Source organism: Phalangium opilio, unplaced genomic scaffold (assembly GCF_054372755.1).
Source record: "Phalangium opilio isolate 3A_F unplaced genomic scaffold, DU_Popi_V2 ptg000088l_1, whole genome shotgun sequence".
Classification (NCBI taxonomy): Eukaryota; Metazoa; Arthropoda; class Arachnida; order Opiliones; family Phalangiidae; genus Phalangium; species Phalangium opilio.
Window position 1 is genome coordinate 933,044 of NW_028324193.1, and position 27,566 is coordinate 960,609.

At 35.6% G+C, this 27,566-nt stretch overlaps 3 protein-coding genes across 3 annotated transcripts; 1 reads left to right on the forward strand and 2 right to left on the reverse strand.

Annotated features, from left to right (window-relative positions):
• Positions 1-208: 208 nt before the first annotated feature.
• LOC149647915 (uncharacterized) lies at positions 209-916 on the reverse strand. The gene is made up of 2 exons (XM_089849361.1): positions 777-916; positions 209-579 (listed from the first exon to the last, which is right to left on the reverse strand). Exons 1-2 carry the CDS (start codon positions 817-819, stop codon positions 209-211), a joined length of 414 nt encoding a protein of 137 aa, XP_089705487.1. The 5' UTR covers positions 820-916.
• Positions 917-1,058: 142 nt separating this feature from the next.
• Positions 1,059-5,967, reverse strand: LOC149647916 (uncharacterized). The gene is made up of 7 exons (XM_089849362.1): positions 5,414-5,967; positions 3,179-3,262; positions 2,973-3,118; positions 2,520-2,714; positions 2,352-2,433; positions 1,393-2,202; positions 1,059-1,307 (listed from the first exon to the last, which is right to left on the reverse strand). Exons 1-7 carry the CDS (start codon positions 5,561-5,563, stop codon positions 1,095-1,097), a joined length of 1,680 nt encoding a protein of 559 aa, XP_089705488.1. The 5' UTR covers positions 5,564-5,967; the 3' UTR covers positions 1,059-1,094.
• A 2,195-nt stretch (positions 5,968-8,162) lies between these two features.
• LOC149647917 (uncharacterized) lies at positions 8,163-9,251 on the forward strand. The gene is made up of 4 exons (XM_089849363.1): positions 8,163-8,231; positions 8,283-8,721; positions 8,782-8,969; positions 9,054-9,251. Exons 1-4 carry the CDS (start codon positions 8,163-8,165, stop codon positions 9,249-9,251), a joined length of 894 nt encoding a protein of 297 aa, XP_089705489.1.
• Positions 9,252-27,566: the final 18,315 nt, after the last annotated feature.

The following is a 27,566-nucleotide window of genomic DNA, read 5'->3' on the forward strand; positions in this document are numbered from 1 at the left end:
AAATGCCTAAACGTTCACGTAAAGATGGCTAACTTTCCAACTTTAGTTTAGAAATATTTTCTTAAACCAGTCTTGCACCATTAAAATGTAAGGATCAATTAAAACCACACTTAAACAAAGATTCAAATGTAAACTTTTATTATTTTTCTTTTCCTACTCATTTTTCTTTTGAAATTTTATCTTAGTTTACTTTTGGTTTCATTTTATTTTACTTTTGATTGAGTTTCTTGACTAATGTTTTTGCTTGGGCACAAAGTTTTGTGGCGTTTAAACCCAAACAACAATTTTCAATGAAAGTCAAAGATCTTCCCAAATTACTTGGGTAATGTACATTGAACACCCAGAATGAGGAGAAAAAAGCGCATATGGCTTGAAAAAAATCCGAGGAGCAAGCCACCCTTCTTTTATCAACGTAAAGTTCCCACTCTTCACAAGCGAAGGGCTTGGTTCCGGTGTGAACCAGAGCAGCACCCTGTGAAACTAGTAGTTTCGATACTTCATTCTTTTTACAAAAGAATGACACGTGACTCTCCTTTAATATTCCCGGTATGAGCAATATGCTAGATGTCATTTTGGCAACTAAAATATAAAAAAATGTTCATTAATTAAGGTAATTATGTTCCTTATAAAAGGTACTACTGAATATTTCCATTTAGTTCGTATGTTTAGGAAATAATTTTTACATTCCCATATTATTTAAAAAAGGAACTGGGTGGTCATGCATACGAAAAAATTACAGTGATTACTAATTTTTTACGTAAGAAATAACTGTTTACCTGATCTTGATTGTTTGTCAGGTAATTTTATCACTTCTTCCATCAATTGTGCCCTCAACTCGACAGACTCTTTTTGATTCAAATTCCATATTTTTGAGGAATATAACTCGAGAGATTGAGCTAATTTTTCCTCAACGTTAACTCCAGTGATTCTTTAGAACTCCATGTTTATCTGAGAAAAAGAGCAGAAAAAATAATGAATATTTCAAATTGGAACCAATTATCCTCCGCAGTATTGAAGATGATACAAGAAATATTTTTTTCTTGAAGGCATCTAGGAGTTAGCTGTAGCCTGAACTTTAACACATGACTGCTTAATTATATAAGATACAATATTACTTGTCTGAAATCACAGAGTGCAGGATACGTTTGTAGTACGCAATCCACAGTCGTGTTTTCTATCAGCTTCCGCCGGTCTGCGTATGTTCGATCCTTTTTTGTGTCTATAACTGGCCAATCAATTTTGGTTCGTTGCATTTCTCCTTGCATGTATTTAATGTGATCTTTCACACTCGCCTCGTCTTCCATGTTCTCCAAATTCATGAAAACAATTTCGTTAGTAATGGCACGTGCCTTTTCTAATGATATAATCGTTAAGTTTCTATGGCTGACTTACTATATCAACTTCTGAAAGAAATAATTTCGTTGATCTTGCTTTTGTTGAGGTTGCTCTTCTTTTAGTTTGAGCATTTGCAGCAGAAGCCTTTGCTGCGGTTTTAGCAGATGTTGTAGCCATTTCTGATCCATCTTTAGCAGTAGTATCCGTCGATTTTGCCGCGGTTTTAGCAGATGTTGTAGCCATTTCTGATCCATCTTTAGCAGATGTTGTAGCCATTTCTGATCCATCTTTAGCAGATGTTGTAGCCATTTCTGATCCATCTTTTGCAGATGTAGCCATTTCTGATCCATCTTTAGCAGATGTAGCCATTTCTGATCCATCTTTTGCAGATGTAGCCATTTCTGATCCATCTTTTGCAAATGTTGTAGCCATTTCTGATCCATCTTTAGCAGTAGTTTCCGTCGATTTTGCCGCGGTTGTACAGGCGGTTGCTGTAAAAATTTTCTCCCCCAAATCCAATGAAGTTTCAACATCGTTCTCGCCCGCTTCCAACAATATTTCAGAACCTTCTTCAGTATTTTTTTCCGAAATTTCTGAGTTGCCTAGTTCAGTTAAATCACACGAATCGCCTTCAACTGTTTGGTCGCGAGAAAATGTTTCCACCTCCACTGAAGCCGTGCTTGTTGAACTAACATTTGCTGTATTAATTGTTCGAACACTGAAACTCTTGGCTCCGGGGGAAGAAAGGCTGCTATTTTTGTAAGAGTTCTTTCCATACTTCGATTTCGCTTTTTGAACCTCAGAAATCCCTTTTAAACCACATCGAAAGTTCTTATATTTCGCCCTTAGTTGCTTGTACCAAGGTTCCTAATTGAAAATATTTTCTTGGATTTTAATATCAGCCTCACATAAAATAGCAAGCCGTAAATAAATGGTATTAAAAATTCTTAGCACGTGAATTCTGTACGCTGGCTTGGAGTTAGATAATTAATCTAACCAAATAATTTGTGACTTACATAAGTTTCTGAAGAGTTTTGTTTCAAATGTGGATACTCCAACATAAGTTTTTTGGCTACAAGCATGTGTGATGGTGGATACCTTGAAAATTAATCGTTTTATTGAAGATTAATTTTAAATACATCAAAGAAGCAAAAGAGTTAAGGGAGTAAAAATAATTTGCTTACAGGGAATATTTTTTAAGGATGTCATGAAATAAAACACTTATAAGTTCCCTGTTCAATTTGGGTTTGTTCTCCTTTGGAATGGCATCGTAAAGCTCTGCTTTTCTAAACACGTCTGGTAGCTCTGGCAGTGTGTATTCCAGCGCAAAATTCGTGCGAGATCCAACACCAACAACCTGCTTTTTAGGTTCCACAATCCTATATAGTTATAATAATTGTATATTTTCTGGACAAATAAACCAAGGTCCAGTTACCCCGTAAAAGCGAAGCTATAATTTTTGCCTGTGGTCAGTCACTGTACACGATGTACTTTTGACTGTAATTACGAATGATTGGATTGGCCTAGTATTTAAAAGCTCTACCCTATTACAGTGTTTTGTGCCTTTTCACCTTATTTTAGACTATATTGTGACATAACCATAACCAACCCCTTCAATGCAAGTATTTCTGCATTACCATGAAGGAACATCTTCGACACGTAGAACTTCATTTTCAACTTGTGACGCTTTGTTTTCCGTTTCAGTCTCTTCACTTTCAATTTCAGATATCACGAATGTTTTTTTCTTAAGAGAACAAACAATGTCTTCACTGTCTCTTTTTCTCTGTAAAGTTTTTTTGAAACATTAAGAAATTATTTGTGCTATTGGTATGAGCTTCCTAACTTTTATCACTTTAATCTTCATCTTATTTTCAAATTTAGTTTCTTCGTCCATGTTCACAAATTCTTCAAAATCACTATCATAAACCTGACGAATAAACATAATCATTCTGGTTTCAATCAGTTTCATACCCACACCCTTCCGAGATGCAGTTATTGCGCAAGAAACTTTAAATAACATTGTAGACTAATGGCACCCCGTGTTATTTCCCCTTAGAGCTTAACACGGTCGAACCTAGGGGGCTGTCATTACTCTATAGTCATACTTGTCAATATTGAAGCATTGTTTTAACAGGGTAGGAATCTTTTAATTATGATCCCCTCTCTCAAGGAACGCTTAAATCAGAGAGGTCAAAACTAAAATAGTCAAGATTTGATTTGAGAAATGTTGGACAAACCTTTAATTTTAAACTAATTAATGTTTTCTTTATTTTCCTTTTTTAGAATACGTTTTAACTATATAATATGTTAAATAGTACTCATCATAGTTTAAACGTGTGTAAGCAATTTAATAGTGATACAGTCCGATTAATCATGGTGTAAATGTTATAAAAATGTATTATCCCATGGGTCTTTACAAATTAAATCATCGTAATTAATTGTTAAGTCGACTTAAATCCAGTAAATGATTTCTTTATACATAATATTGCACACACGGTGCCTTTTGGGTGGGATGGTGTAGAGGAAAGATGTATGATGCCATCTCATTCATTTTATCATATTTCATTATTAAAGTTATTTCCATTGGATAAAGAATGCGCGTGCGGAAATTTTTTCACGCTATAGGATAGGCAACTCCCTATCTCGAACGACAGCTTATTCTGTATATACTCTGTTACCGCTTCGGTTGTCAGTACGCGCAAAGCTAGGTCTCTATATAACGTAGATTTGCGCGTGCTGACAAGAGACGAATGAAATATAAATATTCAGGATTTGAAATATCCTGAAGCTTTTTAACCTCTTGTCAGCTCGCGCAAAACTAGGTTACATAGAGACCTAGGTTTGCGCGTGATGGTAACTGATGTTGTAACAGAGTATATACAGAATAGGCTGTCGTCCGAGATAGGGAGTTGCCTATCCTGTCGCGTGAAAACAAATTTCCTCACGCGCATTCTTTATCCATGGTATTTCCTTTTTTATTACCAGTGTAAAAACTTAAGAGTAGTGAAATTGAAAAAGTCTGGTTTTAAAAATTAGAAAAATAATGGACTGCAGCATTTATTTTCCTCGCTCGTTTCTGCGTATTGAGGGACTTTTATAGAGTAGTGTCGGTAGAGAGGGAAGTACACAGTGTATGATTCCTCCCTCTAGGCGCACTTTTGTAAGAGGGGATACTGTACACGCTCGGTAGGGGGATGACACTGAGCTAAGAGATAGAAGGCTATGACGTTTGCATACGTAGAACTGACATTACTCTTATAGAAGTGGAAGAACAATCTTTTTTCGATGGCTCTGAGACTCTCTCGTCTTTAAAATGTTCTGGAATAGTCATGTAAAAGAAAGTTCCAAAAAAAAACACTACCCTCCCTGCCGAACCTAAATGTGGCGGAGGCAGGAAAGGACACCTCGTCTTTCATCCGGCACAAAAGGGAAGGACTGCAAACTATTTCTTTTGTCACGCTTCACTATATTATTTGTATATTTTTCTATACTTATTTAAACTTATTTTCAACTTTGAAATCTAAAACTATTTCAAATTTAAAAATATTAAACATACAAGCAAAAAAACTATTTCAATGTTAAGTTTTAGATTGGAATTTCTAAGATTTAATGATTTTTCAGGATTCATTAATTTTCAAGTGTAAAAATTACCCAATTTAAATGCTATTTGATAGGGATTGGTTTATTATATTTCAAATAATTAACCAATTGGTTAATTATATGCATATAATTAACCAGTTGGTTAATTATATGAAACTGATGAAATCATTATCATAATAAATACGATTATTTAAATTTTGCTTTGCACGATTAAATTGCCATTCCCACGTTTGTAAAACCGTTAAATTCTTTTAAACTGATTTTTTAATATTTCAATTTTGATTTCATGCATAAATACAAAGGTTGTCGTGTTTTGTCTGATTACACCCATGATAAGATTATGAAACGGATCTTGTACATAATCTAATGTAATAAGCCAAATTTGATTTCGTAAAGCCATAATTTTCAAACATCTAGCTACCCCTCAAATATATGAATTTAGTTGTGCTTAATTAAAAATTCATCAAAAAGTTCTTACCTGGTAAATGAAACTACTTCCTGAAAATTCCCTTAACGACTCATCAGTTAGTAGTTTCTCTCGAAAGGTTTTATACGACGGGTTCTTCAATTTTGTCTTGATGTTACTCGCGCCGTGGCTTATTAATAACAAAATTTCTTCTGTAGCCATTTTTCCCGAAATTTCAAACGCAATTTTTTCCCGAAAATGATCTAGGTGGCTTGCCGAACCTAATTTATGCTGGGAACATCTCCTATCAAACACCCCTAACAATTTCCAATACCTAACCGCGTACCGACCAAGTACCGACCGCACAAGAAACAAATTCGATTTTCGAGAATTCAAGTATTCAACTGAATTTTTTCCCTCCCTAACATCACCCTCGCTAAAGGTTTCTTACTTTGACAAGGTCAGCGGGCGTCGGAACGGTCACGCGTATTAAAGGGTGAATAAGCCTGAAAATTAGTTACTATTATCGGTTCACTTTATCTAAATTAAGTCTAATTCATAAAATTTAAAACCAGTAGTTCATTAAAAAAAAAACAACTACAAACGTTACCTTAGAACTACTAGGATTAATAAGAGAGTGAGCAGCGTAACTTCTGTAGAAAAATTCGAACAAACAATTTAAAAAATAAAAATAAGAAATTACCAAACCCTTAAAAAACCCCTAAAAAATAAATTTGTAAAGAAAACGGGTCAAAGGCCGAGCAAGAAAAAGCTTATCTTAATAAAATCAACCTTTTTCTACCTTGCTCGACCTTCCCCAAAAAGAATAATAAAAAATTAAAACGTAACCTCAGAATTAGCTGAGGATTCTTAAACTTAAAACTTTAAGAAAATAACGAAAACAAAAATCGAAAAAACAACACGAGATTTTTCAGTCGGTTTCGTGTTCACTAAAAACCAGCACCGCCCTCCCAAATAGGAACTTAATCCGCTTTAACTTCCCTGCATTTTTTTAATACTACCATCATATTCTAGAAAAATGCTTATGTCGTTCTCCCGGGTCATGTTCTTAGTTGACTTAACTATATGTTTTCTCAATATTTACGGATGAAATTCATTGCATTTTAGCCAAACAAATTGCAACTAAATCTTTCTCGATCTTCAATCTCCCTTTGCGAGATGAGCTTCTCTCTCTCTTCGAAAGGAGGAAACTGGAAACGTACATTTTGGCCTCCAAGGTAGAATAGCCACTGTTAATACTTTCGATACGAGTCACGCCCGGTGTTGTGTACTTAATTAAGCTTTTTATATGCTATGGCAAAATATGCACGTGGCTCTGGAGAGTTTAAGCTTTAAAGAACACTTTTTTGAACTGTTGAGTGTGTAGAGGTGGTAGTTATAAGACTAAATATAGTCTTTCGGAAAGTTTGAATTTATTTATATAATGCACTATGAGCACCCAGTTTTACAGCTGTGTTATGTGCACATATTTTTCAAAAACCTTCAGCTACTTATTCACGCACTTAAAAAATGCGCATGGAAACGATCCTAATTTTAACGTTGTTTGTGGGGTAAATGGGTGCGGAAGATGTTTCAAAAAAGTGGATACATTTAGACGTCATGTTAGAAATAAACACCCAGACGTCTATGAGAACAAAGATGTCCTTATAAATACTGGAACTGAAATTAACGTAAGTGAAGAAAATATTGATTTAAATAGACCAGATGAAGCTGCTGATGTTGCGCTCGATGTTGAAATTGGTGACGAAGATGTTTCAGATGAGGAAAATTTAAAGCCTTTTAAATCCGTGAATCACTCCTCAAGATAATTCTTAAATATAGAGAACTTCACCATTTGCCACACGTGGTAGTTCAGTCTATTGTCAACGATTTATTTGGTTTTTGTGAAAATCTCCTCGATTCAACCAAGGATAACGTCGTACAAAGTTTAAAAGCTAAAGATATAGATATAGATGAAAAGCATTTGTTTTCAAGTATTTCTGAAGTAAAGGAAGCTTTTGGAAGCTTGGATTCAAACTACAAGATAACAGCATTGTGCAAAAATGAATATGGATTAGTAGAACCAATGCAGTTCACGTTCTCTGAAACCGTAGAAGATAGAAAGAAGAAAGTTTATCACTACGTGCCAATAATTAAAGTATTGGAGAAACTTTATTCGTCGGATCAAATGGTTAATAAGCATGTCAAGCTGGCTAAAATTCCTCCTAACTGTATTGGACATTATTTGCAAAGTGAACTAGCGAAAAAGATAATCAACGATAATCCTCGGTATTCCTTAAGCACTATCCACTTACAAATTTATCTGGACGAATTAGAGTTGGTTAATCCGCTTGGATCAAAAAGAGGAAAACATAAAATCTTGGGTTGCTACTTTTCCGTTTTAAATCTAGACGGAAAGTACAGGGCACAGCTAAGTGATATTAACTTAGTATTCTTGGCGAAATCTGTTGACCTTGACAGTTTTGGCTTTCGCGAGTTATTGAAACCCCTGATTTTTGATTTGAATCGTTTATCGGAGGAAGGACTTGATGTGGAAAAATCAGGAATACATTACACTGTGACTGTTTCAATTTTCTCGGGAGATAATCTCGGGCAACATAAAATAGGGGGCTTTAACTGTTACTTCAACAGCGGCAGAATTTGCAGATTTTGCATGACTGATTACAAGGAAATTCCCATCAAAACCAATTAAAATCAAGTTCGCCATCGCACACTAGCTCTCCATAAGTACCACCTGGAAGGAATACGTATTTCTAAATCGTATGCCTCGTCATATGGAGTACGTAGTGAAAGCCCTTTAATGAGACTTAATAACTTTGACTTAACACAACAATTGCCCCCTGACCCGATGCACGATATTTTGGAAGGAGTAATTCCAAGTGTTTTAAAACGTGTAATAAACTATATGATTGCGAACCAGCACGTGACTTTAGATGAATTTAACGACAGTATTTTGAAGTTTCCATTCGGCAAAACCGAATCGAACATTCCACAAACTCAAATACATAATGCCATATCTGGTAATGGCAATATCAAAGGGTCGGCAAGCGAACTGTTTTGTTTGTTTAGGCTACTCCCTTTCATTTTATTTCCCTACTTACCACATGACGGAGATGAACATTGGGTGGTCTATTTAAAGCTACGAGAAATCGTAGAATACATTTTTGCATCGCATTTGCATTTGACATTTCTGGATACGCTTGAAACAATTATTGAAGAATTTTTAAAATTAGTTTCACGTGTTTTTGGGCCCGATTCTATGACACCAAAATATCATTATTTGTTGCATTATGCCGACTCGTACCGAAAATACGGTCCTATAAGGGCCATGTCTTGCATCCGTTTTGAGGCGAAACATAGTTACTTTAAAAAAATTGCGCATGCTTCAAAAAATTTTAAAATTATTACAAAAACGTTAGCGTCTAGGCATCAGTACTATCAGTGCTATAACGCACTACATGATAGCCAGTTAAAAATACAGGATAATTCGATGGGATCATTTGTGCAGAAAACTAGTTTGCCTATTTCTCTTCATTCATTGTTAAAAGACTACCCTGATAAACTTTACTCGGTTAAAAAAGCAACGTTCGATAACATGAGCTTTTTGGTAGGGTCATTCCTTAAACATGACATTGATAGAAATGAAATAAAGTCTTTCATTCAAATAAGGTATATTTTTTGCCTTAACCAGACTTTGCGTTTGGCCGGTCCTGTTTTTCAAGTGGTCAAATTCAACCGAAAAATATTCGCTTATGAAATACAAAACTCAGAAAGCTGGATTGTTTTAAACTCTGATTCCATATTGTGTCATGAATTATTAGATAGCTATGTGATTGAAGAGAAAAGCTTCATCTCTTTAAGATCAAAATTTATTAACAGCGATGTTTAACTAAAAATGCGTACTTGAAAATATTTGCAAATATGTCAAAATTTTATGAAGTGCAAAAAATAAATGCTTTTTATTCAGGCTGTAATAATAAAATGGAGTGTGGCATGATTTTTTACTTAGTCATGTTATTTGTAGTTTTATTCTCGCAAGAGGCTGTCCGTAATAGTGCCAAGTTGTTTTGTTCCTACCAGCGTTTGTCTATATACCTACGTATCTGGTACGTATTTTAGCAGAAGTGACATGAGACTAGAAGTGAAGGGCTCTAGCATTGATAGTAGATCCTGGCACTAGTGAACAAATTTGAGGATTTTATGCCGCTTCCCACGCGCCTACACTACTGAGAAAAAAATTGGCCGAGTTCCAAAAACATTTCTTACCCTTTCCCCTCAACCTAAAGTCGCGTAACACAGACGCGGGAGCTTGAATCTAGTTCGGCCGTCTACCGCCGCGAGCGTCTCACCGTTTTGAAGGGAAAATTCAGAAATCGCCACTAGAGGGCCAACCGTTGGTGTGTTATCAAGAATATTCACTTTCGCCGAGTGAAGAATTTGGTTAGCTCAATACTTCATGTCTCATCTCACTTCTGATTTTAGTAAGGAAACTGAAATTTCAGACTAGTTTGTAGTTTCTCGGAACCCGCGCGTTTTAGCCAAAAAAGGATTATCGAGGAGTCGAACATTTAGGTTTTTACCAGGCATGATTTTAAACTCTTTATCTATGTGTAATTTAGCGTGTGCAACCTCTCGGAGCCGATACTAGGTCTATTGACCGGCCTTGCCAAAATAGCTGTGTCACTTCTACGGGGTCAACAATAAAGAATTGAGCGTGACGTTTGCTGGTTCGTACAATTATAGGAGGCAAGGCGGTAGAATAGCTTTTCCAACGGTCTTTTTCGTCTTATTTTTGACTCTGTGTTTGGATCTTTACGCCTGGGTTAAAAATACAAAATATCGCTTATAGCTAGGAAAGGGAAAAACAGCACTAAATACGCAATTGAAACACTTAATTACCAAACCATAGAAATGCTTACTTGATATAACGCATTGTTATTTAAAGTACTTTAAAAATTGAAAATATGTTACTATACATATTATTTGCATAATGACAATAAAATGGGGAGATTTTAAATAAGTACATATCAAAAAAATATTAAATATGGCAAGAAACTAGAATTATGCCATTTGAATTCATTATGGCATTAAAGTAGACTATAACGAAACACTTGAAACAATGGCTTGCAAACAGACCATACTTAGGGACATAAGAAATGGTGTTCAAAAAGACCATCGTGAAAAAAGGAAGGAATTGTACTGTTATGATATAAAGCTATTAATGGTTTCGAATCAGAGCAAGTAAAATAACTAATTAACGGCTTTTACCTAGAACACTACCATTAGTATTCATAAAAACCATTATTATAATGGTTTACATTTAAATCATTATTCTAAAAAATGGTTTAAAATTAAAAACCCACCACCGGTTTAAAACCAGAAGTGGCTTAAATTAAACCCATTGATGGTTCATTAAACCTTTTTAAAACCCATTTTAAACCCCTATTTTTTACAGTGTATATATTCAATAGTTGGCGCTCCTAAAATCCGCATTCGTAATTTTGAACGTTTTACTAAATTTTCCATCCTTTAATCTAGCTATAGCTTTTATATAACGCAGTTGCCATTCCAAATTTGACGATCATATTATTTAATTCTTAACTCCATTCAAATTGCTTACATAATATGTTACTAGATAGTAAGTTCCTAATATGTGCGATGCTAAAATTTACAGTGATTAATGAGGAATTGACCTAATTTCAAATATTACTACTATCCATTGCTATGTGTATTTTTATGAGAGAAAAATAAGTTATTTAAATAAGTAAGTTTCATCTAGACCTTTATGATACCATGAAGGAAATCACCAACCCTCTGAGAATAACGTATTTGTGAAGCAAACCGCAAATGGTTTAGCTAGCAAATTAATAATTTTTGCAGTAAAAATCCTTCTTAACTGGAAAAGTAAACATTGGACTCGTAATTAAGATGTATGCCGTTGTTAATTTTACGGATGAGCCAGATCTGATAGACATTGTTCCTGCATCCTGGTGCGTGAACAATAACAAATGTTTTTGGCCTACAACCACAAAAGGTACTGAGATATCAAAACTTCAAGTTTCTTGTCAACCACCGTCAAGAGCATGGAAAAAGTACAATGTCAAAATCCTGGCTAAAGCTGGTAAGTGATCAGAAGATATTTTTCTAACAATCGATTTGTTACAGTCGAACGTTATTTCTTTTCTCCACTGAAATATAAAAATGAAACAAATGAGAAACTTATGTTAAGGATGGAATTTTATAATTCATGTGCGTAAAACTGAAATCTTCAAAAATTTGTATCGCATTTTTTCTTTTGCAGACACATACGAGAAAGCGAGGCAACTCTGTAAGAAAGCTGATGAAACTTCAGACTTACAGAGTGATTATGAGACGAAAAAAAGGAAACGAAATTTCGAGTCTGACCTTGAAATAAGTGATCAGGGTGCTGAGGCAGACGAATCAAGTTATACAGATGAAGAACAAAACTTTGAAAATTCTGGCTCGCTTATTATTACGTAAAATTGTATATGGACATGTGCTAATGAAAATTTGCTACTTAATTACAGGAAGAATTACGACGAAAGATATTAAGAGACCACTAAAAAAAGAGAAGATATTTTTAAAAAGAGAAGGGTAATTAAAAACTTCAGTTCATTTCTTTTTACTGTTCAACCGAATACTTTAATATAAACATTTCAATTCTATGCAGACGTTTCACTGGAAAAGAACCCTAAAACTGGGAGGATTAAGAGCAGAATTGAACTTCCTGAAGCTCCAAAGTTTACTCCTAGAAGCTGTAAACCAAGCAACGAGAAAATGCAATTATCTGAAGACAATTTGGAATTGAAGTTGAAAGACAGTGAACATGTATTTGTGGTGCCAGAGAGCGCGTTAAATGTGAATAAAGATTGCTATACCTCAACTATGCGTAACCATTATGAAGCAAGGCTGTCATGCTGTGATGACAATGCCGCGATGCTGTCTCGCAAGAATGACAGTGATGCAATTATATCAAACAGTGTTGAAAATGATGCCATGTCTTCGGGCATTCATAAAAATGGTGCAATACTGTCTTCCAGCAATAATGGTAATGATATTCCATTGAATCAAAATTCTAATGAACCGTCAAGATCTAGTGTTAACGATGCAATTCTGTTACGCAACTTTGAAAATGAAGAACATCACTCTCCTTCTTTACTGGACGAGTGCTACGCATCATCCTCACGAGACAAGGAATGTGGCGCATCTTTGACGAATCAAAAACACTGTTTGGATAGTTACTTAAAATCAGCAAAACCTTCCATTGCATCATTAACTTCATCAAGGTACTCTGACGCAACGATGACTCCAGAAATAGTATCAGGCGATATTTTGACAGCTGTGAAAAAATGTCACGAAAACTTCATTCTCAGAAAAGAAATTGATCGGATACGAAGGAAAAGGCTGCCACTCTGAAAAAGTATGCGGAAATAACGTGACTCGAGAACTGAGAGTTAGAGAATCATACTTGGATAAAACTTCTAGTTCAATTAATGGCTCATCCTCACGAAAAGTGATTAATGAAGCAGGAAGCAATGATGTTAGTGAAGAAAACAGATCTAGATCAAGTGAAGAACATGAAAATAATGGAAATGGACAGTGTGGATTAAATGCAGAGCAATTTATGAGTGGGGAAAAATGTGCTGAAACTAGTCCAATTGAAGCGTTTGAAATTATTCGATTGACAGTAAAACCAAAGAGTTCAAACGGAGTATTTGATAATAGTACAAAACATCTTGTTGTTAAGAGTCCACAAGGATCTTTTTCACCTGAACAGCGTGTTGGAAGCTGCCCGAGAGAATTCCCAAGCCCGAAACGAATTTTCGCTAGATATCCAGAAAAAGCCCTCTTTACGAGTCTCAAACGAATTTTCGCCAGAAGCCCGAAAAAAAACTCAGGCTAGAAGCCCGAAAAAAAATCTCGACAGAAGCCCCAAAAAAATCTCGATGGAAGCCCCAAAAAAATCTTGCCAGAAGCCCGAAGAAATCTCACGATAGAAGCCCCAATAAACACTCGCCACAGCCCTGAACACATCTTTGGTGCTAATCCAATGAATGATCTTACCAGCAGTCCTAAAATCCCTTGCAGGAATGGGAAAGCAACGAAGTCCATAACGAGTCCGATGAAAAGCATTGTAAAGAGTCCAAATATTACGCTAGGTAGGAATACCGCATTTACTTCTTCATCCTCCAATGTTTTAACAACACATAAATTAGGTATTGAGTATGCAAGTGATGATGAAAGTCTGCATATGTCAAACGGTAAGGAATGGTTGACGAAATATTTCAAATGAACTTTAATGTTATTATGATTTTTTGGGAAAAGTTTCAAAAAACTGTTATCATCATGATGACTGATATGAATGCTAAGTTGGACTACCTCACTAAAATTCATGGAAATGAAAATGCAACCAACGCAACAGCTTTAAATGTTGAACAATTGTGTGGTGGTATTCTTTATGTTAAATTTCAAATTGGCCCTGAAAAACGGGCTGAAGTGGAAGAGCTCTTGGAAATGGAAGAGGAAAGGAAAAAAAGCAGTATGTTGAGTTGTTATTATAATACAGGGTGGAAACATTTGCCTGCGAAGTACACACATACTAGTCGTAGGCGAAGGTTAGCAGACTTTGAATGTTTGTTTTTTATCTAAGTAAATGAATTTAAATCGTTCACCTATATTTGAGCAGGTTTCCGATACCATACATTAATTGCATTTTTTCACGCATTTTGTAGATATCTATCATAAAGTGTTGGGAAGGATGTAACCTGGATAGTGTCACTAGACGAGCTTTGAAATAAAACTCTTAAACACGATCTGGTTCTACAAATGAATTGGAAAGGAGCTAATGGGAAAATTGCCTTTTCCGATTTGACTCTAAAAAGCGTAATAATATGTATATATTCCGAGTAAATGGAAAAAGGTCGTAAAATCGACAGGTTGCGCACTATTTCAGGTAAGCATAATGACGCTGTTAATGTGTTGGATGAGGGTCGTTTTTCATTCGTGTCGTAACAGTCGGTAAACCAGTAGGCCGTCGTCCGTCCGGGCGGACATTTCGACTTTCAAACCCTTACTCTACCTGCCCTTTACCGACGATTTACCGTTCCTATACTTAAAAGCCGCGAAATCGTCGGATTGAGCACGGCTTTAGGTAGGCATAATGACGCCGACATATAGTCGGCCAACAGTCATTTTATAGTAGCCTCATAACAGTCGGAAAACCGGCGGGCCGTCGCCCCTCCGGGCGGATATTTTGACTCTCAAACCGTTACTCAACCAGCCCTTTACCGACGATTTACCGTTCCTATACTAAAAAGCCAAGAAGTCGTCGGATTGAGCGCGGCTTTAGGTAGGCATAATGACGCCGACATATAGTCGGCCAACAGTCGTTTTATAGTAGCCTCAAAACAGTAGGAAAACCGGCGGGCCGTCGTCCCTCCAGGCGGACATTTAGACATTCAAACCATTACTCTCCCGACTTATTAGTGACTTTTTACCAACTCGTCGGTAACACACAAAGCCGACCATGTAGGCCCTACGTCGGCAGTGCTACTAGGGAATGGTGGAAGCCCGGCATGTTAAAATAATAGTAGTCCTGTATTTAGAGGATCTAGAACTTTTTAACCCAGAAGAGCTTATTTTTGGAATCATTCAAGATATCGCTATTTTTGAAAAGAAAAATACTCTAGCCGAACGTGAAACTAACGTAGAAATGATGGGTTATCTTAAAAAGCACCGCAAATGCCCTGGAGCGTTAACGCTGGTTAAAAAGCAGTTCCCAGAGGTCGAATCAGACAATGACCTCAATCATTACGCGATTATCGCGGCTATTGAAGCGATATCAGAAACTTTCGAGGATATAAGCAGAATATTAAAACTGCTAACGCACTTAAAAGTCTTCTTGTTATCTAAATGAAATATTGGAATGCTTCTATTAGTTGGCTTGAATTTATTATTTCGGCACGTTGAAACACAAAGTCGGGAAAGGGTAAGATTACAATTTTTATTTCTGGGGTAAATTTAAACTGAAATGAAATTTTCCATCGATTTTAGCATTCATTATAGACTGTATTATGCCTTATATCATTACGAAAATTCGAGTATTGGAACCCAGAAAGATATGCAAATTGCGAGACGGAGTAATGTTGGGCAGCAATACGGGTATTTTATCTTGATGTCTTAGGACTAGGGATATTGAAGTGAAAAGACCAGGCGGTAAAATTTGCCTTCCATCTTGCTTTTTGGCGCCTGCGCGAAGACTGATGGCTTGTACGTCCCGATCACTAGGGTTGGTAACTTTGGCAAGCCCCTTTTTTACGTTGAAAAGGTCTATTATCCCCCATCCAATCAAATCTATGTATATGTAAAAAGCCTAAGTGGGTGTAGTTATACGCGAGGTCAAAGCTATAAATCTTGTATGATAAGATGGTAATCTGTTCACAATTATGACATTATCTGACACATCGATACCCCTAGTTACCGAGTCTGCAAATTACCCCATAAATATATTATGAATTTCTATGTATTAGAGATGGGAGAACACGTATAACCAGTCAACAGATCTGTATCATAAACCACGAACTAGCTCAAAATCAAATCGTTAAAAAAATTGTTGGTTATGCCGGAACCGGTAAAACATCCGGGGCTAAAATTCTTGAACATTGTTTTCAACAGGTACTTAACGTTTATAACCCATTACCAATTTAGATGTTGCTTATCATAACGAGTAACATTGTCATTATCGTAGGTCAGTTTGCGATCAAGCAATAACGATTTTCCCTCCGAATGTCGTACGGCGCTTTCATTGGCTTTTCGCGCAATTGACGTCGAGAACGTTTATAAATTCGAGATTGGTTCAATGAATCCCAAAGATTTGGAGAAATTAGATTTGAAAGGTCCTAAACATAGCAAAGGACTAAATCCTTATGCCGTTGAATTAGATCGCTATAGAGGAGCTGTTCTGACAACCTTCGAAACACGGTCCCAGTTCTTACGATGAAAAAAAAATAAGGAAATTGGATTTCACGACGAGGATCTTTTAACAATTCGTTTTACACGATGTTTCAAAAAGCGCAATTAAAGGAATCATTCAAGATATCGCTATTTTTGAAAAGAAAAATACTCGAGCCGAACGTGAAACTAACGTTTAAAATGATGGGTTATCTTAAAAATCACCGCAAATAACCTGGAGCGTTAACGCTTGTTAAAAAGCAGTTCCCAGAGGTCGAATCAGACAATGACCTCAATCCTTACGCGATTATCGCGGCTATTTTAGCGATATCAAAAACTTTCGAGGGTATAATCAGAATATTACAAGTTGGGAAAACAAAAATATTACCTCTCCGATTGGGGATGACTATAGTCAAACCAGCGAGAGAATAGCGCTGAGCCCCATAGGTTAACATGTATTTCAGCGCTATTCTCTCGCTGCTTTGACTATATCACTACCCACTTACACAACATGAATCGCTTTGTATTGCCTCGCAACTGCAGAAAGTTAATTTTACAAAGGTAAACTGTTCAAGCGCTTTCAATATCTATCAGTTGTCATGTAAGCACTGTTCTACCACTATACCTCATTGTTTCGCGAATCGGGGATACTATCCGTGGGCGAACGTTTATGTCCACCACTTTTGCAATCTTTATCGTCTGATAAAACTCTAAGCTGGGTTCAGCAAGAAAAACAGTTTATTCGTAGTTACATACATGCACTTAGAGGCAACTTGTGACGTCGACAAAAACAGTAAACCGATCGTAAAACAAGATTGTTTGTGTTGGAACCATCACCTATTTTTATACACTAAAAGAGATATTTAATGAAGAAGAATTAATAAAAATAACATCTTTATTTAAAGTGCTTTTACACACGTTACCCAAGTTTTTTATTGCGTAAACAAAGTTGATATTTTCATTAATTCTTCTTCATTATTAATATACGTAAGCCGCCAAAAATCAAGTACTTCTAAAAAGATATTTCTTGAAAAATAAACTATATACTATAAAAAATTAAATAAAATCCTCCAAACTTTAATCTTATTAGTTTTAATTAAGGCCTAATTAAAAAATAAAGGTATACTGCTTGAATACTGGATTTGAATTCACTTTGAATTTTATTTTAGGAAATAAGACAAACATTTCAGTAAATAACTATATATTGTAACATGGCTGCCAGAACTCTTGGAGCTTCCACTCCTTGGTTCTGGCAGGGCATATCTCAAAATTCATGAAATCAAAAAAAAAGCACAAAATGCGACGAAATGACTTGAAAAATCTCAAAATTAAAGGAAATCATGAGAAATACCTTAATATCCAACGAAATCACGGGGAAAAATCTCAAAATGCAACAAAATCAGGAGAAAAATCTCAAAATCCGAGTAAATCACGGGAAATACCTTAATATCTAACGAAATCTGGGGAAAATCGCAAAATCCGACGAAATTACGATAAGAATCCATAAATCCGAGGAAACCACGGGAAATAACTTTTTATCCAACAAAATTCGGGGAAAATCTCAAAACCCTAGGAATTCGCGAAAATACCTTAATATCCAACGAAATTAGGGGGAAAATCTCAAAATCCGATGAAATCACGGAAAAATCTCAAAATCTGACGCAATCATGAGAAATATGTCAAAATCCGAGGAAATCACCGGAAATACCTATTAAGGTATTAATCCAACTAAATAATAGGGGAAATCCCAAAATCCGACGAAATCCGTTGAATTTCATCGAATTCAGAAATCAACCTAAATCCGACGAAATCAAGTGAAATAAATGAAATCAAACTAATTCCGACGAATTCAAATTGGATTTCGAAATCCCGTACACTTTTTCCAAAAACATCCGACCCCGTCGGATGTTAATGATTATAATTGGTAACTTAAAACGGAATGGACACGTCTTAAATCGTCATGAAAATAAAGTTCACTCAAGGTGTTTTAGTAAGATCAATTCATTTACTAACCTTTTTCCGTTTTGCGGTGGCAAGCGTATGAGCCAAATGATTACCTTGATAACCGTGGTCCTTCAGAAGAGTTTCCGAGATGTTTAAAAGTGGTATATATTTTAATCTAATAAAACAAAAGCAGAAATATTGAATTCGTAAATAGTTCTTTATTTTATCAATTACACCAAAAATATGAATTTACTATCGAATTACTTACGATACGTTTCGAATATTGTTAAGAACATACGCTGGAAGAAAATTAACAAGATGGCCCCGGCCAGATTACACTTTTGCGCGCCCTATGGTGACTAGAATTAGTATTACTATATTCATTGGCCCCGGCCAGATTACACTTTTGCGCGCCCTATAGTGACTAGAATTGGTATTACTATATTCATTGACCCCGGCAAATTTAAAATTTTCGGGGTTTTTTCCATTGTTTATAAAATAGCATTCCGATTATGAATTAAACCAATCTAGTAAGAATTTAGTTTACAGTTTAATTAAATAAGTAATTAACAAAATCTGTTCAATGAGTGAACTGGAACTTAATATTTGTAGGATAATATATACCCGAGACGAAATGCTTTGAACATATTCTAGTATGTTCTCTTAAGGACTCAGCTCCAAGGCCCAACTTTTGTTACGTCGCTTAGCGGATAATTTGTACGTTGCTTCTCCTTGGTTTTTAAACTGGCCGGTATTCGAAAGAAGCACAAGTTTTCTGTTTTAATTGAGCTTCTACAACTCTTCAAACAACAAATTCTATCCATTTTATTCATAAAAACTGGGTACACACTACACGTTAAACCGACGAGCCTATTTCTACCAAAATGGCTTCGGTACATGAGCCTGGGGAATCAGAGTTGGTTCAGTGTTAAAGCAGTTTGTGAAACCGAACTGAAATGAATTTGGGTTGGTAGTGAGTTAGTGAATAGTGACTCCCTATTTATGACATCTCATCTTGCCCTCTATTGGGTGTATCAGGGAGCACAAATCCAAAGGAGAGTCAAAGATAGGGGGAATGTACTTTATAACGGCCGGGCCCCATGGCTCTCACGCGCACCTACCTTGCGCACAACCGAAGGAGTAAGACGTCACGTGATCCTTTGAGAGGGAAATTCAAAAAGGGTAAACCCGAAAATACGGTGAGAGAGAGAGAGGTGGGGGGGGGGTAATTTGATTTTAGTGGGTAAAATTTCTTGGGATAAGTCTTTATCGGAAGAGTAATGAGTTTCGCCTCATCCTCTCTTAACACAGAAAACTCTAGAGTAATCCTTAAAAATGTCTAGAATTGTTTCTATAAAGTAAATGCTTTCACAAAAATCTCTCGGATTGTTTTTTATAGTTAAAATGTTTCTTAATAATTTTGGTGAAACAAATACATTGGAAAACTTAATGTAGATCGAGTTTATTTAATTATAAGCACTTAAAACGTGCTGTAAACATTAACACTTTCGGCCCAAAAAGGTCAGGGAAAATCTCAGAAAACGGTCAGGGAAAACCTGGAAAAGTCAGGGAATTTGGTTCTGAAAATTCCGTGGCAACCCTGTATTATAACCATATTTATTATTTTTCTGTGAATATTAAGAGGTTAAAAATAAAACACTGGAAAGTGTCAGTATATTAAAACATGAAACAAATTTAATAATAATCGTCGCCGAGGCTCTGTAAGCACGCACGCGGCACGCGCGATTCACGAAGCGGCACGAGTATCGGAGTATCGCCGTAAAACTTAAGCCTCGGCCGTAATAAGGTAAACAAACTTCTCTGATTTTTTTTCTCTCGCTTGCGCCGATTGCGCATGTGCGCCACGCTCTGTAATGTGACCATACACTACTGCCTAATACGACTACTGACAACTAGTACTGACTATGGTCTAGACTGTCGACTACAAGAGACTCATTCTAGAGTATAGACGCTAGACAAGATCAATAGTCAATAGACTACAAAACTTTTGTAGGGAAGTTGTATCCAAGGAGTACTAACTACCTATGAGGAGAAAAAACTGTAGAATTGGTAGAAAATGTGTGGAGCTAGAAAAATTCCAATAAGGAACCCCGAATTATTAAACTGGTCCAACCGTCTATTTTTTACAAAAACCATAATTAATAAAGTGGTCCCTGGGACCACTGACCCCAAGTTTTCGAATAAATAAACTGGTCCGAGAAATTAATAAACTGGTTTTGGACTTGTAAACCTGTCTTATTTCCAACCAGTCTGAGGAATAGCACACTTCCTCTGGTCCAAAACCAGTTTATTAATTGCTTGGACTAGTTTTTTAATTCAAAAAGTGGGGGTTATTGGTCCTCGGGACCAGTTTATTAATTGCAAATCTAGAAGAGAACAAAGGCTGGGACCACTCCGGAGACCAGTTTATTATTTAGGACACTAGGGGGGTCACTGGTCCCAAGGACTAGTTTAAAAATTATCCTTATTTCCCAGACTGTTTCCTACCCTGCTGACGAGCCCATGTAAACAATAAAGATGGCCGCGAGCTACGGACGCTCAGGAGGTTTAAGCCTCGGTCTTTAGTGTATCGGGGTCCGAGTAACGGGAGTTTCTGAAGCGTTTGCAAATCTTATTTAAATTTATATTTTTATTATTATGTAACCTATTTATATTACTGAACGAATTGTACCTTATACTGTAGCAGACCACCCTAAAAGTTAGACCAAGGTTTTTCAACTGTTGCTGATATTTAACTAGTTATGCCACCGCATGGATATTTTAAAATCCTTTCCTAACATTAGAATAAGGTACACACTTCGGCATAATCGCGTATGAGCCTGAGGTTGGGTAAAAACTTTGGCAACCTAGGCCATCGTAACCAAAGCAAACTAACAAAAAACTCTTGGCAACAGAGCTGCCAGAATACAAAGTTTAAGGAAGACAAAATAGTAAAATATTCTTAAACAAAATTATATGTTCTTTCTGGACTTGTACAGTTTTACTACCCCCATTATAGGAAAGGCCTATTAATAATTATCTTATGTTCTTTTTATTGATGAGCTTTAGTTGTAAATTGTGCTTCACTACCATTGTGCCGAATCCCAATCAACCGAAACCAATACCATTCGACCGAAAAAACCCGCACTTTGGCGGATTTACGATTCTGTCTAATGGGACAATCCCATTGCACCGAAAAACCCGCACTTCGGGTTTTTCCCGATGAAATTTAAATGAACACAAGATCCAAAAATTTTCTAAATTATTATTTTAAAACTAAGGATTATAAGAACAAAATAGTAATAAATCAGCAAAATATGACGTAATAAAACCAATTGCTAATATTGATTTATTATTATATGTTCTATTTATCATGAAAATACTTAAACCAGCCGTTTTACTGTACTTGAAGTGTATAACCGCTCCTAAGAGGAAGAGACGTCCTCCTAAACAAACCAAACCTAACCCTATCCTAACAGTATTTTTTTGGAAAAGGCATTATATTTGAGAGGTCAATGAAGATGAACATCAATATTTTGGAAAAGGCGTAACATTGTTAAATGATTTATAAATATTGCTATCCTAAGTTAACCAAACTCAACCTAACCCTAACCTAACAGTAATTTTTTGGAAAAGGCATAGTATTTGAGAAGTCAATAAAGATAAACATCAATAATTTGGAAATGGCGTAACATTGCTAAATGATTTAGAAAATATTACTAACGTAACCTAACAGTAAGTTTTTGGAAAATGCATATTATTTGAGAAGTCCATGAAGATAAACATCAATATTTTGGAAAAAGCGTAACATTGTTAAATGATTTATAAATATTGCTATCCTAAGTTAACCAAATCCAACCTAACTGTAATTTTTTGGAAAAAGCATATTATTTAAGAAGTCAATAAAGATAAACATCAATATTTTGGAAAAGGCGTAACATTGCTAAATGATTTAGAAAATATTACTAACCTAACCTAACAGAAAGTTTTTGGAAAATGCATATTATTTGAGAAGTCAATGAAGATAATCATCAATATTTTGGAAAAGACGTAACATTGTTAAATGATTTATAAATATTGCTATCCTAAGTTAACCAAATCCAACCTAACTGTAATTTTTTGGAAAAAGCATATTATTTAAGAAGTCAATAAAGATAAACATCAATATTTTGGAAAAGGCGTAACATTGCTAAATGATTTAGAAAATATTACTAACCTAACCTAACAGTAAGTTTTTGGAAAAGGCATATTATTTGAGAAGTCAATGAAGATAAACATCAATATTTTGGAAAAAGCGTAACATTGTTAAATGATTTATAAATATTACTAACCTAACTTAATCAAACTCAACCTAACCCTAACCTAACAGTAATTTTTTGAAAAGGAATATTGTTTGAGAAGTCAATGAAGATAACCATCAATATTTTGGAAAAGACGTAACATTGTTAAATGATTTATAAATATTGCTATCCTAACTTAAACAAACCCAACCTAACCCTAACCTAACAGTAATTTTTTGGAAAAGGCATAGTATTTGAGAAGTCAATAAAGATAAACATCAATATTTTGGAAAAGGCGTAACATTATTAAATGATTTAGAAAATATTACTAACCTAACCTAACCCTAACCTAACAGTAATTTTTGGAAAAAGACATATTATTTGAAAAGTCAATGAAGATATTGTTAACCAAACCCAACCCTACCTAACCTAACCTGGTTTTGAACAAGAACGTTTTCTTGGATGAAAGCGTTTTTGATTAATCCTTAACCCATGCCCAAATAGTCAAGTGCTATTTTCACTTTTTCTGTATACTATTATGTTATACTTTTAGAACACACGGTAATGAAAACTTCCAAAGGTCGTTTTTAATTATCATCTTGATGTATAGTCGTCAAATAATGGCGTTTCCAAGGCAATAAAAATGTATTTAAAACGCTTTCATTAATAAACGACATAAATACATAGCATTTTTAGGGTCGCTTAATTCGACAAAAAGCGTCGTTTGAATTGAAAATACCAAATTCGCGGTTGTCTAAATTCATTAAAAACATTGGCGGGATTCGGTCTAATGGAATTCTGCGCAATGGGAAGATACCGTAAATTGTTCATGCCTATTGATAATTATCTTAATGTTCTTTTTATTGATGAGCTTAAGTTGTAAATATTTTATTTGATACATTCTTAGTAACGTTAATTAAGCCTTCAATACCTTGATTTAACTTTTCATTTATAGTCCTTATTTAATTTAAGGATGATGTCAGTTTGTAAGTCTTGTTAATTTAATTCTCACTTTCCCACAGAGAGGGTCTGAAATTTAAATCACTTGGCAGAGACTGGAGGTCTTCAACATTCAGTGACAGACTCTCATTCCCAATGGGCATTTAAAAAACTGTTTAAATTTAAATTGAAATTCCAAATTATAATTAAATACTTTTTGTCTAATACGTTGATATTAACGTAATCAATCCTTGAATACTCTATTGGTACTATCTACACCATCGTTAAATTTATTACTTAAATAATATAACTTTTTTAAATATAATAATCAAATTAGCGACTTATAATTAGTTAACTCTATATGAGTATGTTTCATTGATTTAAATTACATTTCTAAAAGTTGTTAGGTAGATAGCATTTTCATGTTGCATGTAGAAATTTCATATTTCCGTGGATTAAGAGATGAACACGTTGATTCCGTTTGTAGTTGATTGAAATTAGTTTCATTTTGATCATAAAATTCATTTTATATCTTTGAGTTGTTGATTTTATTTTTATAATTATTATCACTTACGTAACTGTTATTAGTAGATGAACCCAGCGAGAGCGGAAACTGCCAAAATGATTAGTTAATTTCGTAAAGAATCTGAAATTTAATTCTGCAAAAATCTACCTATTATTTTATGTCAGTTCCGTTAAGTGATCATTTAATTTTAAACTTGCCAAACAAATAGTGAGCAATGATACCTCCGTCCCAAACTAGTTATAGTTTTAAAACGCTGACTCGAGTTTCATTTTGTTAATACATACATTTAATTTTATTAGTAAATCAACCTCCCTAACTTTTAAGCAGACGATTCTTAAAAACGATATCATTGGTGAAATTAGAAAACTCTCTCTGCTTATCGCGCCTTCCGTCGGCGAGAACTTTAATTACTTTTTTGATTAATATGATAATATTAATTGTAATGTTTAAGTTCCCAAGTAGAAATCTAATCTTGCCTAGGATTAAAAAGATATATAATAATTATAAATTGCAAAAAAAATTGCAAGGAACACAGCGCTAAAGGCAGTCTGGCGCGCGTGCGAAGTCTGTCTGTCTCTCCTCTACCGCCATGCGATACAATGTATAAATATATGACTGCATCCAGTGGAGCGCGCGTCGGGAAGGTGGGGGGGGGTCCATATCCTTCTAGGATACCTCTCTCTTCTCTTGACTCTAACTTAACTCGCTCTCTGTTATAAGCGAGCGTAGCTACGTGGTAGCGTACGCGGGCGGGCGTCTTCACTGACGTCTCGTATGGATTGGGACATCGCAGGTTCGAGGCCCGGCACCGACAAAAAAATAATTTCGATTGAAATGAAATACGTTACGCCACCTATGAGGTGTAACGTGAACTACGGGTGAATTTCGAGTCGAAAAATCGCGGGAAATTTGAAATTCAAAATATTTATTTAGTTGGAAATATCCGAATGCGCACGCGAAAAAAAGGGGAAAAAGGGGGGGGGGAAAGGCGCCCAGCGTTCCAGCAAGGGTCGGAACAATACTTTCGCTGCTCTAAAGAGCGCAAAAGTAAAAAGAAGAAATTTCGTTTGGCGTTCGTTTCCTAGAAAGCTATTCGGCTTTTGTTCTCGCGCTGTGTACGATTGTCGATTCACTAGGATATTTATTATATTTAAATTTCGTGTTATTTAAATCAGAATACATCTACATGTCTGAAATATAGTTCTGCAAGATAAAATCTAAGAACAATAAAGAACAACCAATTGCTCGACAGCGTTGGCGGTAGTACTGCTCAGGATTTGGGTTGAAAGCTTTACTCTCATACAACTGTGTGCATAAGGATACACATGATTGTATGTCAACTTGGGCGCTAACCTTAGCAAGGACTTTGAATCAATTTCATAAGCATCAACTATATGCTGCCATAGCAAATGGTTTCCATTTTTTTTAAAAAGTCTGATTGGTTTAACTGAACCATCTTTGTGTTTCTTCATTTTACCACTGTTGTTTAGTCCATTTTTAGAAGTTTTATGTGACAAACATCCGACACGTAATACAAGGGTTCACCGTTATTGAAAGGATTTTTGGTCTAATACCCCACTCTGTGATTGTTTACTTCTCTATCAATCTCCGTACAAATTTTAATTAATTTCAATTCGTGGAAGCTTTATCACATACCACAGCGAGAATTCGAAATCCCGCTGCCTGTAAATTCTCGATCCCCTCCCAAATTAAGGAAATAACTCTTCTGCATGGAGATTTCCACAAGGAAAAAACGCGAACGGATACTTAAAATTGGTCGTCAGTCTTCTGATTATGAACTGAAGAATGTGATTTGCCAAGTTTATGTTTGCAATTTCAACCTTTCCTTTAATGTTATTTTCTAATTCAATCAGTTTATTTTGGAATTCATTAAGATTTGCAGCTCCAATTAATTCTCCTGTACTGCTGTTGAATACCAGGTCCTGTTTTATTTGAATATCGTCAAGGATTAACGTGAAATACTTTTGGTGTTCGTCCAAATTTTCTATATCAATTTTTCCTCTCATTTCCAAGAGACTGGCATCGTTAAATCCACTTTTTGTAGTTAGGTCCACAGAGTAATTATAAAGTGTTCGCTGAGAATGCAATGAAATTACTTGACGCAAAGCTTCGCATGCACAAGGAGACCTAGCTTTTATCGAAATACACGACTGTATTATTGCTGGATGCCATTTTCTTGGCCTGGATTTTTGGTTTTGAGTAATTTCAATTGTACGCGCATCAATAACTTTTGGAAAACCGATTTGCTCTCAAATTGATTTTTTTCGGATTAGTTCTTCAAAATCAAGACTTGCCCCTTCAGACATAAAAATTGCGTCCTTTTTAAAGCTCTTCTTTACTTTCAATTCCAATACATTATTCCTTTTTTTAACGCTTTATTTTTTATTTAATATTTTAACTCTGTCTTTCATCTGCTCTCCCGTGATGTAACGAAAATTGGCACGTTTTCCAAAGAATTTTACTCTTCGTTTTCGATTCTCTAATACAATCTTCGTTTTCCGGCAAGACCGGCAAAGTCTTGAAAATTGGCTAAGAAATAATTTCTCACAATTTTGGGATCGAACTGATTGGGTTACCATGCAAACATATGCAGGCTTTAGATTTTTGTCTTCAAAACACGAAAACAATTCTCCATCAATGCCTTGGCAAGTTTGCCAATTTTCAATTTCAAGTAACACATCCAGCAGATCTTTGAAACACGTAATGGAGTTGCTGAATTTTACAGAACTTGACGAGAAAACCAAATGATCGGCAGGAATTATAATAATAATAATAATAATAATCTAAGCTTGGTCTATGAAGGGATTTCCACACTAAGCCTGTGGCTTGTTTACAGGTGGGTCCCTTTACAATGCATAGAGGGGTGGTGGCTAGCCCCTATGCCACAGCTAACCTACAGCGCCCTATACTAACTATTACCGTTAACCTCTGCAAATTTTGATGGAAAGGAGAAACCGGGTTAGACCGCGGAGGAAAACTCCTTTTAACAAGCGGGGAGAGAACTTGCAAACTCTACGCAGAAGGATTAGTTCCCAGATTTTCACCCGGTGCCACAGTCCGGGATCGAACCCGGGATCCTCTTGCTGCGAGGCGAAAGCACTAGCCGCTACGCCACCCCACCTACCTATTGTATTGCAAAAAAAATGTTGTGTAAGATTTTTCGATAATTCAACTACAAATAAACTATTCCCACTTCTTCTAAATCTTAGGCATTTTAAACCATGTACATTGGCTTCAGATTCGTGCAACATTTCCAAGGACCAATCACAGGCATCTTAGCTTTCCATCTGACAACTTAAAAATGCTCGGGCTAGATTTTTCTGGGAATATATTTCCATTTCAAGTGTAAGGCACTCTGATTCCGAGGTGCGCTCATCAAAACTGGAGTTGTTCCACTTAGCGGTAATGTAGCAGTTGTAGCCCAAACTGTACTATTTTCAGAAGATTCTTCATTTTCAACCATTGGCTCAGATATATTTAACGGTGTTCCAATATTCTTCTCAGATAGCAGGCCTAGGCCATG